Source organism: Haliaeetus leucocephalus, unplaced genomic scaffold (assembly GCF_000737465.1).
Source record: "Haliaeetus leucocephalus isolate CR32 unplaced genomic scaffold, Haliaeetus_leucocephalus-4.0 Scaffold830, whole genome shotgun sequence".
Taxonomy (NCBI): domain Eukaryota; kingdom Metazoa; phylum Chordata; class Aves; order Accipitriformes; family Accipitridae; genus Haliaeetus; species Haliaeetus leucocephalus.
This window is the reverse complement of record NW_010973266.1, coordinates 1,235,169-1,253,647: the sequence shown is the minus strand read 5'-3', so window position 1 is coordinate 1,253,647 and position 18,479 is coordinate 1,235,169. Positions and strand designations below refer to the sequence as shown.

At 45.0% G+C, this 18,479-nt stretch overlaps 1 protein-coding gene across 1 annotated transcript in view; it reads right to left on the bottom strand.

Annotated features, from left to right (window-relative positions):
- The window catches only part of TCERG1L (transcription elongation regulator 1-like), a 93,777-nt gene that overhangs the window by 73,579 nt on the left and 1,719 nt on the right, over positions 1-18,479 (bottom strand). The window contains exons 2-4 of the mRNA XM_010582009.1: positions 17,235-17,381; positions 16,242-16,422; positions 4,001-4,180 (exon numbers count right to left, since the gene is read on the bottom strand). Of these exons, the coding sequence (XP_010580311.1) occupies positions 4,001-4,180; positions 16,242-16,422; positions 17,235-17,381 (508 nt within the window). The remainder of the gene's footprint in view (positions 1-4,000; positions 4,181-16,241; positions 16,423-17,234; positions 17,382-18,479) is intronic.

Below are 18,479 nucleotides of genomic sequence, written 5' to 3'. Positions count from 1 at the left end.
GTTACTTCAGCAGCGACTTAACTCTTTCTTACACAAATCACACGACGCGTTTACACAGGGCAATGGCAGAAAGGCAGAAACCATCTTTTATGGATCGTGAACAACCATTTCCAATTATATCAGCAGTAAATGAACCCAAACACAAAACGAGAACGACATTGGTATTGAATTCCAACCCTGTAGCACCAAGACAAGGATTATTAATATCAATTTATGCAGAGGACCACATCATACTGAAATACAACTGGGTTTCTGATTTTTAACAGATATTAACAGTTTAAATCTCAAGTCCAGAAGCATTAAGAGCAGAAAACTCATGTCCTATACTAGGAGGGACTGTGGCTACAGGGGGCTCTCGGGCCAAAGGAATTGCCTTACGTCTAGAAAACAGAAACACGTCCAGGCCACTGACCCCCAGTATGGTTGATTTTGATAACGTCTCGTCAGGGCCGGGATGCCATGCTCCGAGCTGGCATTTCGCCTCAGTGCAGAGGTGCTGAGTCCTCGACCCAAGACTGGGGGATATATAAACACCTGAGCATGAACTTCTGAGGGTGAGAAAAAGTTGTGTGTCTCTGGCTTTTTTTTTTTTTTTTCTTTTTTTTTGACTGTTCACTGGTGGCCAGAGCCTTGCTTGTATTTTCATTTTGCATTACGTTGTAACATGCAACCTTAGCCCTCCAGAAGATCACAGACCACTTCATGTAGAGACAAATAGTTTCCTCAAACTTAAATATAGCGTATTTTACATTTCTTTTTTTCCATCAATTTATTTCACCATTAAACATTTCTAAGATCAGCATGGTGCCAAACTAATACCTAATGGCAAAAATGATTACAGAAGCTTCTCCCACCCCAGAGCCAAGGGCACAGCAAACCTGCGCCATCCTCCCCCCACCCGCACATCCCACCCTCGCCTCCGTATCCCAGGGCCAAAGGCCCAGCTGGGATCTTCACAGCATCCCGCACAGGGAAAGGCCACAAAAGGTTTTAAGTTCCCCAAACCACCCGTACTCTATTATAGCTCTACTTCTGATTTTCTTCTACAAAATGCAAAATAAATTGTATTGAAATGAACTTGTAAAAATTACCACAGCGATCTGCATACTTTCAGTTCTCCTTAATTCACGGGACCTGGAGATTTGCTTCAAGGAAGCTCCAAGAAATTTCCTCTGCGAGGCTGGAAAAACGCCGAAGCCTGGATCCTCGCCCAGCCAGCGCCCGCTGCCATACCCCCCCAACAGCTCGCCTTGTTTCACTAATTTGCTATTTCTTACTAACTCACCAAGTTTACTAATTAGGCTGGCAGAAAGTAACACAGCTGAACTGTAAGGCTGCAAAACTAATCATATTAAAAGGCCTCCTTAAAAGTAAATACTCAATTATAAGATTATTGATTGAACAAACTGCCATGATTAGAAACACAGTTCTGCACAAGGTAGTATTATAATACGGATCTCCAGTATAATCAATTAACAGTGTATAACTAAGCACACAACATTCAGCCTTATAGGCACCAATATACACGTAGATTTAGGTTAGGAATAATTTAATCTTTTGTTTCCTAAATTCATTCCTATTATGTGAACATTGACTTGCATAAACTTTAGACAAGGAGAACATGGAAAGTTCATTAATTACCATCTTACTTTATAAATGACACATGGATCAAGAAAAACACAGCTGCCCCCAGGGTCCGCAGATTATGCTCTCTTCAAGATGTATTTCTCTTTGAGAACAATAAGTCATCTTTAATAAACGCCAACGCACGGATGTTTTTAACTGAGAGGCCAACAGGGTTGCGGAGCATGCTCCACACTTGGGATTATCTGTACATTCGATTACGCTTTCTTGACACTTTCCCAGCCATTAACTTATAAGGCAATAGAGACATTTATTTTTGACAGCAGAGAGCTGCCTGTGGCCAACTGACGATTTTTCCCCGCAAATTAAGTTAAACCCAGCTCCAGCCCCTCGCCCGCCGCATTTCGGCAGCGGAGAGCAGGGGCAGCCCCCGGCCACCGCAGCGGGCACAGAGTAGCTGTAGCTGGGCTTACGGCTTCTGCACGTGCTTTTCCCCCATTTTCGCCCACGCCTATCAGGAGCCCGGCTCCTTTGTCAGCACGCAGAGAACCTCTCAGCCCTTCTTCATCGGGCGGCTCCGCTGCACCCCCCTGGCCGCAGCCAGCGGACGCCAGCCCGGCTGAGAGCGGTCCCTGCCCCACGGGCACCCCGACGCTCCTTCCCAGCCCAGCACCAGCGCGGGACGCCGTCCATCACGCTGGCGTTGACAGAGATCATCTAAACCCAACACCTTCAAGTCCTCTTCTCTGCCAACACAATAAAAAGGAATTTCATAAAAATGTTTTATGTAAGCCTTTGCAAAGGCACTCGCCTTCCCTCCAGAGACGGTGATTAATAGAGAAAAACGGTTAGCTGGATCTCGAGTTTATTGTACGTGGACTGGGCATTTTCAAGCTTTCTTTTCTAAAAAGCTACTATATATTCTGTAGGAGAAAACACCCAGAAGTGTATGGTTTACTGTGAATGATTGATAATAGGATGATTGCTCAGGCACTCAAAGCATGATATTTGATAGCCTATCATACACTCATTCGAAAGGAAAGCAACAATTATCATGGCCTGACATGTTTATCATTGCAGAGCTGAGCCAGTTATCAAAGTGGTAGAGCTTCCCGGCATTATAATATTCGATCACGTCTAACACACTTCACGCAGAGCTCACCTCCGCAGCTGTAAATCAAAAGTCCTGCGACGGCTCCTTCCCAGATCGCCCGAGCATCTCAATTCAGGGAAGAACACATCTGGCATGTAATTCTGCTCTTCAGCACAGAAAAAGAATTATTTTTTTCCCCTTTGGATTCTCCTCTAAGATGCTCACTTACCAACAGGCAAAATGGTTTCTGTGGGTCAAATAATACTCTGCGGGAATCACCACCAGCTCCCTGCCCTACAGCAGCGATTAACTCTGCTTTCTGTTCTTATTTCAGTACTGTCCTTTCTCGACAAAGTCTGAAAGACATGTACCTTTATTCCTATGAGTCAGTTCGCTCTTCAGACTTTCTAACACAAAACCACTGCTGTACGCCCTTGGCAGGCATTTATCCGGGTGATTCTAGTGGCTGCTCAATGGGAACAATAATTACTGAGATACATTTCTCACATGAAGACTCTGTCTGAACACCAAAAATCGTAACTGCATACCTTCTGCAAAATTCAATCTGACTGTATCTTGCTGTGTTACACTTCAAGTACCAAAAAGATGGAGAAAGCACCCTAATTTAAATTTTTAACTTAATCGGTACATAACACTTCTAAATATAGCCTTAAGCATTCAAAGTACAAACAGTTTCAAAAATTACCCTAAGGACTTTAAATCAGTCAGACTTCCACAGCGAGTCAGGGATGCCGTAGTACTTCCCCAGCTGCCATATGCAGAAAGTTGTTACGCAACGTCACGCTAACAAAATAGTGTTTTTTCCAGTAAGCAACCACATCTAAACCTACCGGGAAAAAATACAAAACCATGGTTACATTCGTCCAGCATATTTTATAATTATAAACACCCAAACAATCTACTTAAGTCTTAATTAAATATTATTGTACGCCGAGCAGATACCTTTCAACTGCCAACACTGCGACCCGAGGATCCGCTGCAAAGACTTGGTGCCCTAAGACCACGTTTTCTTACAGAAGCCACTAAGATGACAGAGGACGCAGCTCAGTTCATATACTGCCTGCAGACGCGACATCAACACTGCAAATGCAGAGGGAGTTCTGAACTCACTTTTAACACGCAATTTCAAAGAACGCCTCTAAACTGCACCGGAAAAAATAAGTCTAATTCCAGATTACGGTAATGCCGCCGATATCCCCTGAATATTTAACAACGCACACCCAAACCCACACTCGGGAGCCCCTCTCTATTGCAAAGTAAACATAAAAAGCTGCTCGTTAGTGCCGCCAGGAGCGACCTTACCTGGAAAAGGCGAAGCCAAGACGGGAATTTTGATGGGCGAGAAGGTCAGTACGTGGCAGGGCTGGACGCTCGGCCCCGAAGGTCCCTGGGGGGCTTCGGGCTCCACCGACACCATCGCGGTGGTGGCCAGCGCCAGGGCCTGACCGCCGACGACCGGTTTAAGGCTATTCTGGCAACCACCTGTGGAAGGGCGAGATACAGCAGGTTTTATTTTCAATCGGAAACCAGCGGATTTATGTAGGATGATGCGTTTCATCATTCTGAATTTCAATGCAAGATGGAACAAAAGTCTGCAACATTTCCCATGCGGCCTCTGCTGTTTGCATGTCCACCTCAGTGAGACACTAGACTTTGAATATATTGTATAATGTTTTTTCTAAGGACTCTCAAAGCCCCTTTCCTAATTCTTATTCTTGAAGTCCTAGCTGGTGGTTGGTTCATTCATGGATATTAAAACCCCATATATGTGAACATATCATTATAACCTAGACGGACAAGACAGTAGTGAGTCATATATGAACCATGCAGAGTTATTAAATTTAAATGAAAAAACTCAGTAAAAAAGTCAAATATTTGAACACATTGGTCGGGATTTCCTTCAGCTCCACAGCTTCATAATGACCCTTATTCTGAATTTTCCTAAATATAAGTTGTCTGATTTCAAACACGAATTGTTTTTATTACTTGCTATATTAACCACCCAACATTACTGTTATCTGTCCAGCTGTTCTCCTGTATTATGCACGCAAATACCTGACTTTTACAGGTTTTACATACTAGTGTCCTTCATCTCAAAAATACACCACACAGGAAACTTCCCATGGTTTTACATGGGAAGTCAGAAGTCCCCCAAATCAAGGCTCAAACACACTTTTAGACTATGTAATATTTACCTTTAAGTCTAACAAGCTTGGGGGGAAGACCTTCAGAGCTCAATCTTGGCTAAATATGTTAAACAAACAAGAAAACGAGTAGTAAAAATCTTAAGGAGAAAACCTAATTTGACAAACACCAGCTGTTACTCCCTCTACACTGAGCTATGTATTCAAAAATTAAGCAATCATTAGCTTATTATGTCATTCTGCAAATGTTTTCAGTTCATGTGGAAATCCTTCAGGCAGTAAGAGCCAACTGTAGCTCTGCAAAAAAATCACTATTTGATCAGCCTCCCCACTTCAGGCGTGCCATGAGTTTGTCAGATTTCTTTTTCCAAGTGCTTCTCCGCGAGGAAAACGGGGACTTGGCCACGAGCGGCGCTTGGGAAGCGTGGCCATCGGGGCGGCGGGTGGGCGACGCAGCCCCTCCGCGACACCGTAACAAACTGCAGCCGAGCAAGCTCGGGTAAGGTCCTATTCCCCTACACAGCTACGCAGCCCAGACGCCTCATCCAGGCTCTTCCATCCTGCTCTGGCCTCAGACACCTAAAAAGTTTTGACTCGCAGATGCCAAATGCTGTTTTGCTCTCAGTTGGCATTGGGGAAAGAGTGGGTCAGTGGTTTTTGGAAAGGAACCTGCTTTGGTTGCAGATAATTGGGGCTCCTGAGGCTATCTGTTATACTAACTTCTGGCAGCTTTGCGCCTGACTCTTTATAAACAATTATTTGCCAACAAAATAAGCTCTGCATTAGCAAAACAGAAGTCAAACATTTTCAGTAAGCATCACCAAAAAACCTCCTATTATTTCTACTGTATTTGTCAATGCCAAGAAGAATTCACTTAAACACCTGCATATGCGCTAATTAACAGGCATGCAGGCAAAAAAAAAAAAGCCCACAAATACTAAAGTTTTGATCATTCAACCACAGGTAGATGAAAAACCGATTATTCTGCCAGAGTCACAATGGAAATTAAAAAAAAAAAAAAAATCAGTGTCCAACTAATCCAACTGTGTAATACATGTTTATTGTTTATTCACCTGAGGACTAGAACAGACCACGAGATTAGGTTAAACACCTGGCCTCCAAAAGCCTGTGTGTGTTCCTAATTCGAGCTGCCTGCAGTTGGGAAAGATCCACAACACATCTTCTGTAACTCTTATGAAAACTGATGTCTAGAAAAATGACTTTTCTACTAGCTTCCGACAGGGTACATGAGCAGAAAGGCTGTTTATTTCTCGTTTGATTCTTTTATTTTGGAGGAGAAGATGCAATTTCCCCAAAGAGCCCAGGAAAGCAGCAAAACAATGTAAGCCTTAGTTGCTTGGATAGCTGAAGTCTTCCACCAGCACAGATGAGTAACGCTCCTGAAGCAGGGTTTCCTTATTAAAGTTTCATTAATCCCTTTATTAAAGTTTCATCAGTCAGCTGAAAGAGAAGTTTTGGTGATTTCCCTGCCTTTGATGAAGTTCTCTCCCCGTCTCTCCTGCTAAATAATTCCGTGAAGAAAGGACTACCCCTATAATTGTATTAATAACTAAGAGGAGAGCACGGACAGGGCGTCTGGCGGTCGTCAAGCCCACTCTCTCACTTTGCAGTCAACTGAATAATCACGTCAGCAATTTATCAACCCCTAACATAACATATGATTTGCCAAAGCAACTGGAAGCTGGCCCAGGACGTGACTTGTTGACAGCTAGGAACCTTCACCTGCACTCAGCATAGCTGGAGAGAAGTTCTTGGAAACAAAGCAGGCTTTGCTCTAAGTACTTCCAAAATCTTCTTTAAAGGGTTTTATAGAATCATCATTAATCACCCCACATTTACATGAATTTCAAGAGTCAAATAACTTGAAGATAGTAGTAAAATACTACCATCAATGTACCCTTGAGGGGAAAAAAACCTGCAAATTTTTTCCTAGCAATGGTGGTTTCCCCAAATCTGTTTTTTGCCAAGTCACGCTACACCCTGGTTAGTAAGGTAATACTGGTCTGCTGAAATAACAAACCCCACTTCAGTGCCCTTCCCCAGCCTTCCAGCTCTGCTCCTCTCAAGCGCGCAGATTAGGGGGAAACATCCGAGATGGGCAGCGCGTTTTGATGTGAAGCAATTGAAGAGCAGAGAGCAGTTGAAGAAGCAGTGAAGAGATCATTCAGAGAGAACTCACCGACGGTGAGGAAACACGGTGAAGGCACCGAACGGGGCAGCAAAGCCATCACAAAGGCTGACGGGTGATCAGCAAGTATCTACCTGCCAACATCCAGGTGGAAAAGGGTCTACGCGCACAGCTGTGGAAGAGCAGCTGTTTCTGTTGCGCCTTCTCTTCTAGCGCAGCATCGTCTAGAAAAAGGTTGTGAATTGTACCCCATAGCCTGATCCTGACCTAGAAGACCGGTTTTCACGTGGCACATCTGCACCCTCCGGCTACAGCACTGCACCATCGGGTACCACCCCTGCTGCAGGACGAAGCAGCCGGGGCCACGCTGCCGTGCCTGGCCAGCACACGGCTGGCTAGGACAGCACAACCTCCGCTGCCCAAAGCCAGCGGCTCCTTCCCGGGGTTTTCCAGGACACCAAGAGCAGGCTGCGAGCCTTCCCCGCACAGGTATGCAAACCCAACAGGCAGACACACGCACGCGGTGGTCCTATGGCACATGCTAAATCATGCGGCACGATGCACTGCCCTCGAGTAGTCTCCATCGCCCGCCACGGAGGAAGGAGACCCTCGGCGATACAAAGGCTGACCCCACTGAGACCCACCAGGCAGAGCGTGTCCAGCACGGAGCGTGCTCAGCATCCTTTCCAAAATCCACCAAACCCCTCCACTCCCCCCAGTCTGCACCAGTGCCCTCTCTACCCTCACATACAAGTCTCTGCAAGCAGACAGAGCACACCCAAACCTGCCTTTTGGCTACTGACATTGTCCAACACATTAAAAATTGAAACCATGAGATTTCCCTCCTTGAAGAAAAAACACACAAAAGAACAGATATTACTTTATTTAACAAGACAAAAGTAAAGACTACTAACATCTGTGAGATATGAAGATCCACTCTTACCCAAAAAGGGTAATTCAAGACCTTTCCTTTCAGATAAAAAAGTTACCGGTATTGTGAAAACTTACTGTACAGACAATGTAATGAATTTTAAATTGCACTTGATCATTATAGTCTTTCAGTCTTTGTCTTCAGTTTTGCCTACAGGAAAACCTCTTTAACCAAAGGGTTATGAATATCTTTCCCAAAAGACCCACATTAAAAAAATAACAGAGGAAAAAATTTCAAGCAGGTTAAAGACCTTTTGAACTTTTCATCTGTCTTTGAGAAAAAAGTATTAACACACACAAGTATAATGTTCCTTGCAACTTTTTTTAATGATTCAGTGAATCACTGGGTTTTGCTTATTCTTTCAGCCCATGAGCTACTGCAAGTGCCCAAAGGCCCTGTAAGAGCCTTTCTGCATTAGGAGGTGCTCCTTCGGGTGAGGACCAAAGGACCCCAACACAGACACTGACCTGGCTGCCTCTGCTTTTTTGCCTGGAATACCCAAAAGACACAATTATAACACAAATGGATTTCCACTGCAGTGTGCTGCTCTGTCTCTACCAAGCATATGGAACCACACAGCACTTGATTTCTATCAATCAAAGCTTTCCAACCACCAAACCTCCTGTTTCTGTGCTGCTTCCCATGCTAATCTGCAGTAGTTTAGCATGGGAAAAGGACACCAGAACTCAACGCTACTAGGGAAAAAAATCACACCAAGTATTGAGTAGCTTCCTAAGGGGTCTGAGACATTTTCCATGTATATTTCAAAAAAAAATATTTTGAAGGGTTTCAACTTAAACGTGTATGCTATGGAAGTCACATAAAATTAAACACCAATTCAATTAAATTGAAGTTAAATACTTTGACCCCAGAGTTGATGAAAGTTAGTAACGCTGAGGTCCTAAACTTCACCCATAGAAGGACGTATACCATTCTCACTTCTTTTTAAAGCAATATGCAAGCTCCTTGTTTTTAGTCATGAACCAACTGATCCCCACCACCCTGACTGCCTGCATCCCTGGTTTTTGGGGGTTTCCCCGCTGCCTGCCCTGACCTCAGGGCTGCTCTTCAGGCACCCACACCGCTGCCTGGTACGCATCAGTCTGGGGAGACAGAGCTCATAACCCAGCCTGGCGAGGACGCCGTCCCGGCACCGCCACCAGTTTAGCTTTAAGGCAGCAGCCGTCATAAAATACTTAACGCTGCTTCCAAAGAGGTATTAAAAAACAGCTCCAAAAGAAAGAAAAATAATTGAAATGTGAATTATTATTATCCCTTATTCCCTTTCCGTTCACCTGTAGAGTCTGTAAACTAAAGTCTTTTAGATGACAGTCCTTTATTAGACTGTTATCAGAATTAAAACTGACAACAACCGTCCTTTGATGGAGAGGGGGAAAAAAAGAATGTAGTTGAAATACGCTAAAACAACTCATTGCTTCATCCTCCCTCCTTGAAGACAAACCATTAAAAAGGGGACTACCGTAACAAAATTCGTGCAGAGACCGGTGGTTCCTGCCCTCACCAGCCCTCCCGCTGCAGGGAGCCCCGGCAGAGGTGGGTCCTGCGCAATCCGCCTTCTCTTCACCAGCAGTGCTGGTGTCACAGAAGCCGTCTTGGCCAGCTAATCCATTAAAACACAAGGTAAATTTTTTTAAAAAAAAAAAAAAAACAACATGGCAAAGCCTGCCGATTTACAGAAGCAAACGAGCCTTTTCTGCTTGTTTTCCCCACTCCTGCCAGCCAGAGGGGCAGGGACCCAGGCAGGGCTGTGCCCACGGCTGGCAAGGGAAAGCCCCACGGCCAGCCATGGCAGGACACCGAGAGAAAAACTTCTTCTCAAAAATATTTCAGTCATCAGTTACAAATCTGGTATTTCTGAAAACCCTACATGTTGGATCATTTGCAGAGCTGATAAAAATGATCACATATATATATATATATATCAAAATGATAGCTAGGATTAAAAGGTTACCAATTACAAAAATGTTAAGTTTGAAGACATGAGTATTTTAATAATATAGATATTTATACTACATATACATACACATAAGTATACTGGCTTCAGTACATCCAAGGAGATGCTGGCTGGATTTGGATTTTCCCCTCTCGAGGGGGCTGCCACCGGCTCCCTCTGAGCAGCCAAGTACGGGCACACGCTCCCTGAACTTCAAAGTTCCATTCTCGACTTTCTCAATAAATTGTCCCTCACGCTGGGAGAAGGTCAGATGCAAGATGACAAGTGGAAAGAGGTATTAAAAAAAGGGGGAGGTCCAAGTTTAGTGGGTCTGCGGCAAACTTCCTATCTGTAGACATTTTGTGACTACCAGGATTGGGTTTTTTATTATTATTAGGTAACTCCCCATAAATGGATAGCAGCTAGGAATATAAGTTACTTTTATTATTGTTTTATTTATCAATAGAAGGCTGTTTACTACTTGGGATGAAGCACTAGCGATTCTCCTTGCTTGCTCCACTCTGCTCTCTACCATTTAAAAGCTATTTTCTGGTGCCATGAAGTCAACACGACCAATACTCTTTGGCAGACTGAGGTGCCATTCCAGTTGGGTACTTTCTACAGAATAAACATATCTCTGAAAAAATACACACAACTACCAATAAAAGTAAGTTTCCTTTGCAGAAACAACGAAACCTTATTTTTATCCCATCTGTTTTGGTGGGCTCTGAGGTGCCCTCCTGCCTGAAAGCCGGACCACCAGCCAGTTTGCCTGTTCAGTTACTTCACTGAACACCAATTTACAAACGCCCCAGCCCCACCGCTCGCCGTGGCGAGCCCCCCCCCAGCGTGGGGCGGCCGCACCGTGGTTTGGGTGCTCTCCCACCGGTGCCCACGAGCCGCCTGAATTCCGCTCCTCTTCCCCCCTGCACCCAATGCCCCCCCAAGCAATGCCCCCCTCTCCGCCCCCCACATCAGGGCTTGGCACCAGACATGACTTTAAGGGGACCTTCCAATGCCTCTTGCAAGGAACATGGTCTTTTCCTCAGGCACAAACCCCTGGGAGAGCTCCAGCCCACGAACTCACCGCGCCAGCACCGATGCTGGCACAAGGCGGGTGGCCGAGAACCTGCCGGCCCCGCTGCCCGAACCGCGCGTCGTCCGAGATGTCAGCTGCAGAGCATCGGAAGCAGCATTCATTATATCAATAAAATGAAGCAATGGATTGACTTAAATAGCATATTTACCCCAACGCAAAGGAGAACATATCGATATCCCACCTCCTGTAGCCCAAAGGGAGGGAAAAGAGCTTATTGCCTTTTCCATTTGTAAACTCCAGCTGTTGCACGAGCCTGCCAGTAACAGCACCACTAACAGCTCACTTTTTTGCTCATATGCAATACATAAAAATACCTGGCTCCTCACAAACGAGAACAGCCCCTGCCAATCACTGAAAGATCTGGATTTCTTTATAAGGAGGTCTTAGGGCCAGGTAGGACAATATTATGAAAGGGTCAGAACTACAAGCCTTTCCCATAAACACTTTAGATGTAGTTTTATTTCTATAATTCAAGTGAAAAAACAAAAAAAAAACAAAAAAAAAACAAACTTAACCAGGCTCAAGTATGCACTTGATTTGGGTAGATAACAGAAAAAGCACCAAAAAAGTACAAACTTCATAAGCAAAACAAAAACTTTGTAAAGGCTGTGAAAAGTCAAGCATTCCAAGAGACTTAAAGTGTTCATCTCTCCAGTGCCTGAATGCTCCACAAATAAAGAGAGGTTTTGTGGCATTTCAGGGTTCTTCAGGTTCCTGCAGTACTGCTGTTGTTTTCCAAACAGGGAGCCCTAGCACATGCACATTAAGTATCATAGAATCCAACTTGAAAGGCCCAAAACCTGACTACTTGTATATACACGTGCTTCAAACATAAAGCTTGTGTTTAGGAAATACAGAAGGTCAGAGGTCCTGCGTCACATATTTCAAAACTATTAAAAAAAGTAAGAAAATGGAACCCAAATTTAACACAAAGCAACCACATTTCTTCATAGATTTGTAATGTCTGAAATTTAAACTGAAATTACCTAGAAAACTGTATCTGTACATGTATGTCTATTTGCATATACATTCTGATACTCGCTATGGAAAATATTGGCTCAGTCCCATAAAGGTTAGCGGGATTAAAAGAAAGAAAAGGACACTAACAGGAAGGATCAAAATTTTAATCTACATAGGATCAGTAATGCTAAAGCAATCTGGTGAAAGAGTATACATGAACTCTTCATTCTGGCATTTCTGATTTCAACACCAATGGATGAAAGAGCAAAAAGATTGCTATGGAGCAAAGAGATACTGTGGAAATGTAGAGGCAGGAATGAAGCTTTGACTTAGCAGAAAATATTTTCTATTGAAAAATCATTCCACAAAAAAAAAAAAAAAAAGAAAAAATATCTGATTTAAGACGACTATTTTCCTTCTAGTAAACCAACACTGAAAAACACTGACAGTCTTCATTCCAGGTTAGATTGCCTCTGTTACAAATGAAAAAAATACCTTGAGCATTTTGTTAAAGGTGAAAACCATTAAAAGGCTTTCACCTCATCAATGTCTCCTCCCAGCGCTCACAGTTCTGACACGGCTCCCTGAAGGAGACCTCCGAGAACGCAATGTCTTTGCCATAATGCATTAATGCATTCTTCTGCATGCACCTTAGCTGCTATTACTGAAGACAACTATTGTACCAGGGCGAGTACGACGCTCAAGATCAGTAAGAAAATGCAATTTATGTTGAAATGTGCATAAAAAAAAAATAATCCATTTGAGGACTGTCAAACATTTTATAAAATGGAAACAAATGTTAGATCTTCCTCTGCTCTGAGTAGAAGCGCAGAAGGCAGCATCCAGGCTCCACTCACCCAACAACCTAGCTGAAGCTCCTGTGCTACAAACACTCTATTTGTGAGGTTATACAAGCCTCCAAATTGCTGCTGAGCAACTGCCCACAACTTTAACCCCTAGAAACTCTCGAGGGTATTTATTTGATAAGCCATTGGCAAGATTTACAGAAGCAACCTTCATCTCTATGCGCTTGCAGCACAAGTTGCAGCCAGGACTTGGTTCAGGTGTGGATGGAAATTCCTTACTGCAGGCAGAGGGTGTCCCTCCAGAATTCCTGGGACTGTACGTAGATGATCTGCTCAAAGCATGATACCCTGAAATGAGCTGCAGAGTGTCATGGTCTTCACTGAGGAGCCCAGTAGTGACCATTATGTTACTGGTTCTACTGGAGTGCCCGCACACTGTCAAGGTTTAGCATCGCACTGGGGTTTCCCGGAGAGCCAGCAAGCTTTCCGTCCCTGCAAAGGCTGGAGCCTGCGCGATACAGGACCGTGCACCCAATTACAGGAGACGTTGACTCGCTAACCTTGCGTTTCATAGCCACCCTCCAGCAAGCAGAAGGCAAACGTGGATTTCAAGGGCTATAAGCTGAAAGCCACCACCTCGGAACTTCACAAAATCCCTCCATTTTTGACCTGGATGGGGATGCTTGCGTCGCTCCCCTCCCGGCGCAGCCGCTGCCGGAGCGGCAGCCTGCCGCAGCTCTGCTCACACGCTCCCGCCGGCGGCTCCCGAAGCACCTCTGGGGAACGTCGCTTCTTCAAGAGACGACAACACGCTCGCACCTCTATCTCCTGCTCCCTCCCTCACAGGAGGCTGGACAAAAGGCTTGTTCTCCAAGGTTTCCTGGGAAAACCTTCTCGAACGTACCAGTAAGAACACACCCTTCACAAGGACCCACCGCCGGCGATGCTCTTGAGAGCCAGGAATGCCAAACCGCAAGAATGTACCTTCAAACATTTAAAATAGCATCAATAATAGCAAAAGCACGGAACATCATGTGCCAGAGGGCTACAGCCGTCATGGAACGGGTGCCACCAAGGGGTCCTGCCAGCGGTCCCTCAGCCCACGTCCCGCGGCCACCGACCGCACGGGGATGCGCAGACCGCACGGATCCCGTATGGGCACGTCTGCCTTCGGGACCAACCCAGCCCTGACTTCCTCCGCACAGCAGAGAGCACAATGCAGGAGACAAAAATATTAATCCTTTCTCAGCGAAAATACTGCATTTTTTGTGGGGAAAGCAACGCCTAGGTATCCAGTAGACGTAAAACCACCTATCATTCCTAGGTGGGAAAATAAAATGTCACTATTCGCTTTAGATACACAAAATGGTAAGTACATAAATTCACGTTTTGCAATATGCGTGAGAATAATAGCTGCCTCCTTTTCTCACGGAAAATAACACCGTCTAGTAGCTGGAGCTCGCAGCTGTTAAATTATGTGCACTACCATTCGCCAAACTCCAGTGCCTCATTCCTTTATCTTTGTAACATTGCTGATACATTGAGAAAACAATTATATCATTACTGATAACTGTGGAAGGCAAACCTGCTGTAAGACAGGCTTTCAAAATGAATACAGCCACAGAGCCTGCAAAAAGCTTATTAACTTCTCAGTTTAAACCACTTAACTAAGCAATTTGCTCAGTATTTTTATTACTCTTCATATTAAGTGTAAAGATTATATAGGAAATACTTCAAGTACTACCATAACACTTCCTAGAAGCAGCTTCTGACTATACAGCTGGAGGGCACCAATATTGCCATCCTGCAGTAATGCCATCACCGCGCACGCTTCTCTGCTCAACCTCTAGAGTCCACATGCGGCCAGGGATGTTATTGGATTAGCATCGATCGCATCAATCCGAAATAAGACTTCGGGAGGGATGGGAAGACTTAGAAAGATGGTCAGGGGTCTTTGTGCTCCTCCCTGCACCTCTCCCAGCCGAACAGGAGCTCAGGGGGTTTCTGAAGAGGTGGCAGCCAGCGCCGAGCACGCTGCCAGAGAAGAGCTGGATCCACCTGAAGACCTCCTGCGAAAACGGGCCTGAAGGTGCGTATACTGCCCAGGGGGAAGAAAATCTTCCTTCCTCTGTGCTACTTACAGACTACAAATGTGGCATCAGGCTGGGAAAGCCCCTGGTCGGTCCCTAACCCGCTGCCAGGCACGCTCTTTCTTTGCATCTGAAATACTGGATGTGATGAAATCTGTTTGTTTAAAATAGGGAACTATTTTAAACACAGATAAACAAACGACGGGCTGTCGCTCCCCTGCACGGAACAACCTCCCTCACCGTCGCGCCTGTCCTTAAAACCACGCTTCGAACGGTGCCTCCTGCCCGGGAGCACGGCTCAGCTATTCCCCACGGCATCCCAGGAGTAATGCATCAATATAATGGGGTTTCGCCCGTGGCAGGCTCATTTCCGAGCGCTGCCGAGCAGCACGCCAGTTGAGCATCGGGCGATTCTGGCAAGAGGAGAAGGCAGCTTACTGCAACGGCTTGCTAAAACATCAAAATATGGAACCGATTCGAGCGGTTCAACATGTTTCAATACAGAACAATATTCACTGCTAATTAATCAGCCTGGCAAATGAACCCAAACAGTCAGGATCTCTTCCAGCAGACTCTCACAGAATCTCTGCATTACTGGCAAAGTATAAGAAAGCTTCCTGTGTCCTAGACAGTTGCAAAACAAGAAGTACTTGATAGGGCAAAGAGCAAGGTAAGAGGGGCTCTGCTGCCAACCAGACGGACATTACCTTCCATCTAAGAAAGAAAGAAACAATTGGCAGCGAGCCATTAAGACTGTCCTAATTCTGAATTTAAGAACATATGTTAGGGGTTTAACATCAGGAGCATTTTACTTAACCTTTTCTACGAAACAACTGCTATTTTAAATTACTACTGTAGCACCAAAATAGAGAGATGCAGCTTCACTGCAATGCATTTTCTGTTCTTTCCCAAGTATAAAGCTTAGCTCTGCTGTTAACAGCTGTGACATACCCGAGTTCTGCAGATTAATGGAATTTATTGCACAAACATCGTTGTGCATAACTGAGTCTTAATGAGATGATGGATCAATTGCTCTTCTCTACTGATAGCTGTCTACACAGACCACACCAAATTCTTAAAATTAGCAGCCAATAGGAGAATTATACATGAACCGTGTTGGCAATTTCTTGTTTGAAAATAAAGCAAGTGTGCTGGGAGTGGCAGGCCCCTTCATTCCAGAAGTTGACAACCAGTGATGGAACAATCTGTTACAATCTTCTATAATTACACATGGTCTTTTCTTTCTTTAAAAGTCATTTAGAGGATGAAACGCACTTTGCCATCAAGGTTCAGATCAAGCAAGAGATTTTCAGCTGAACAGTATGAAACTCTTACTTTAGAAAATGGCTTATGCATCTCCAGGAGATGCATTTAAAAAAAAAAGTACTTAATTATTTACGTCCTACTGACCTGGCATCAGCTGAGGTGCCAACACCACTGTGGGAAGAGGCCTGGAGGCAGCAGCTGGCCTGGCTATAGCCATAGCTACTTGATTTGTCATTAACAGAGGTTTCTCATTTCCCTGGAAGAGTCTTGATTCCTCAGGATGTATCCATGCTGAATCCAGAGCAAATGCATTATTCAAGTATATCTGTCCAACATAAATAAATAAAAGAATGTTAAGGTTAGAGATACTTTATTCTCACTTTTACTTCTGAATTTTGTGTCTTTAACTCAGTATTACAGGTAGTATCTCAAGTTGGGGACAAACTTGCAAAAATAGATTGATTTCTGCTCTGTCAGCGTTGTAGGCTGAGTTTAGTTGACCATTTAAAAATTAAACAGCTTCTAACACGACTAATGAGCCAATGCAGCATCACAAAAAGGAAAGAAGAGCTGAAAGCAACTGTGTCCCCAACACAGTTACTGTGGAGCAGGCCCACCTGCAATTCGGAGACTTCGGTCGCCTTCCGAATTGGCGAGATGGGGGTGAGAGAGGGAAATGGGGTAAAGTCCCAAAGCCGCGTTTACATTATTCAGCTAGGTAAAGGTACAAATGTAGGTAACCGTGGGCGGGACGAGGGCGCAGGACCACGAGTGACACCCTGGCACCGGGGACGTGGCAGCACTCGCGGTGACGCCACCGCCACCAGCGCTGTACCGCAGCATCCGTTTTGGGGAAAACCAGGGAAGTACCAGAAAGAAACGGAAAATGGAAAACTCTCATCATCACATCCCATCGTAAAATAAAAACATTCTACTCAACGTAATAAAGTGTAAAGATAGTTTACTCTCTTTAAAACTTCAGAAAAGTGAAGCTGTATAACTGCTGAAGTAGCCTTCTCCATTAACCGTCCCTTACGACACTCCTCCTCCGCCTTCACAATTCACAAAACCCATAACATTTTTCAGCTTAGGTACTTTAGCCTTAAAAATACTTCAACATACCAAGATCAGACTTACCTTGCAGTTTGGTAGCCTCTTATCGATCCAGTTTTTCCCAGCATGAGGCGGAACCGTAGATGCGTACACAGGTGGAAAAATAGGAACGAACTCCACGCTCGAAGAAGGCGAAAATCCTATGACTGGAGAATGAGCTCCAAATATCCACTTAGGGGAGAAAAATGGGAAGAAAAGTTACCAAAAGGATCTTACGCTCAGTAAACAGATGCTTTTCATGATTTCCTGATTACAGGAAAGATGAGCACAGAAAATTTCAAACGTGTCTCTTCTGCCCAGCAACCATTTGTGTTTCTTTAGGCATTAGACGGTGAGCGACGGATGGCACTGACATTATAAACTGCTTTAGAAAGCCACAAACCAGTAGCCTGGCAGCAAAACCAGTACTTGGCTAATGGCTGCTAGTCGCCAGGGTAGCTTGGTTTTTCTCTGCTCAAACAGAATCTCACATACAAAACAGAAACATCACCCGAAAATGTTTCTAAAATTCGTCTCGAGGCAAACAAGAACCAAAGGCAATGTCAGAAACCTATTTTCTCTTAACTTAAATTCATTTGGCAAATAGGTTCCCACAGTAAAACCACCTCTGCAGTTTATTTAAGTGGTCTCACACTGGGGAATAATTGATGTTACTGTTTCATTAGACCCAGCACTGCCTATTTTCTCCCTCCCACTCGCTCCGCTCCCAAGCCACAAGAGACGCTCGTGCTCGAAAAGGCTGGAAATCTTCACACGAAATCGAGCGGATACTACGGCGCTCGCATCTCTCTCTTATTTTTACTTCTGCCTAGTAAAAAATACAAAGGCGAGGCACAACCACGAGCACAGCTCCCGGCATCTCCGCCGCTAACACCAGAAAACGGCCGGAACGCTTCGCTCTTTCGCACGCAGCCTCGCAACAGCAGTTGATAATTGAAATATTCATCGGGGAGAGCACTGGCGAGACAGATTGGTTCAGCCGGCATGACTCAAAACTTTAGTCTTTATGAATATTCAAAAAAAAAATAAAAAAAAAAGCAAGGCGCTCGGCGTGGCACAGGACCCTGCGAGCGCCGCGTCCTTTCTGCCCTCCTCCCGCAGAACCGGCCTCTCGGGGGAGGCCGGCAGACCCTTCTCCTGCCGGGGAAAACGCGGCTGCCGCTCTCCGCTCCCCTCCGCTCCCTTCCCGCACCTTCTGCCGGCGGCCGCCCGGTACGGCAGCGGCGAGCGGAGCCGCGCACCGGCGCCCACGGCGCAGCGCTCCGCGGG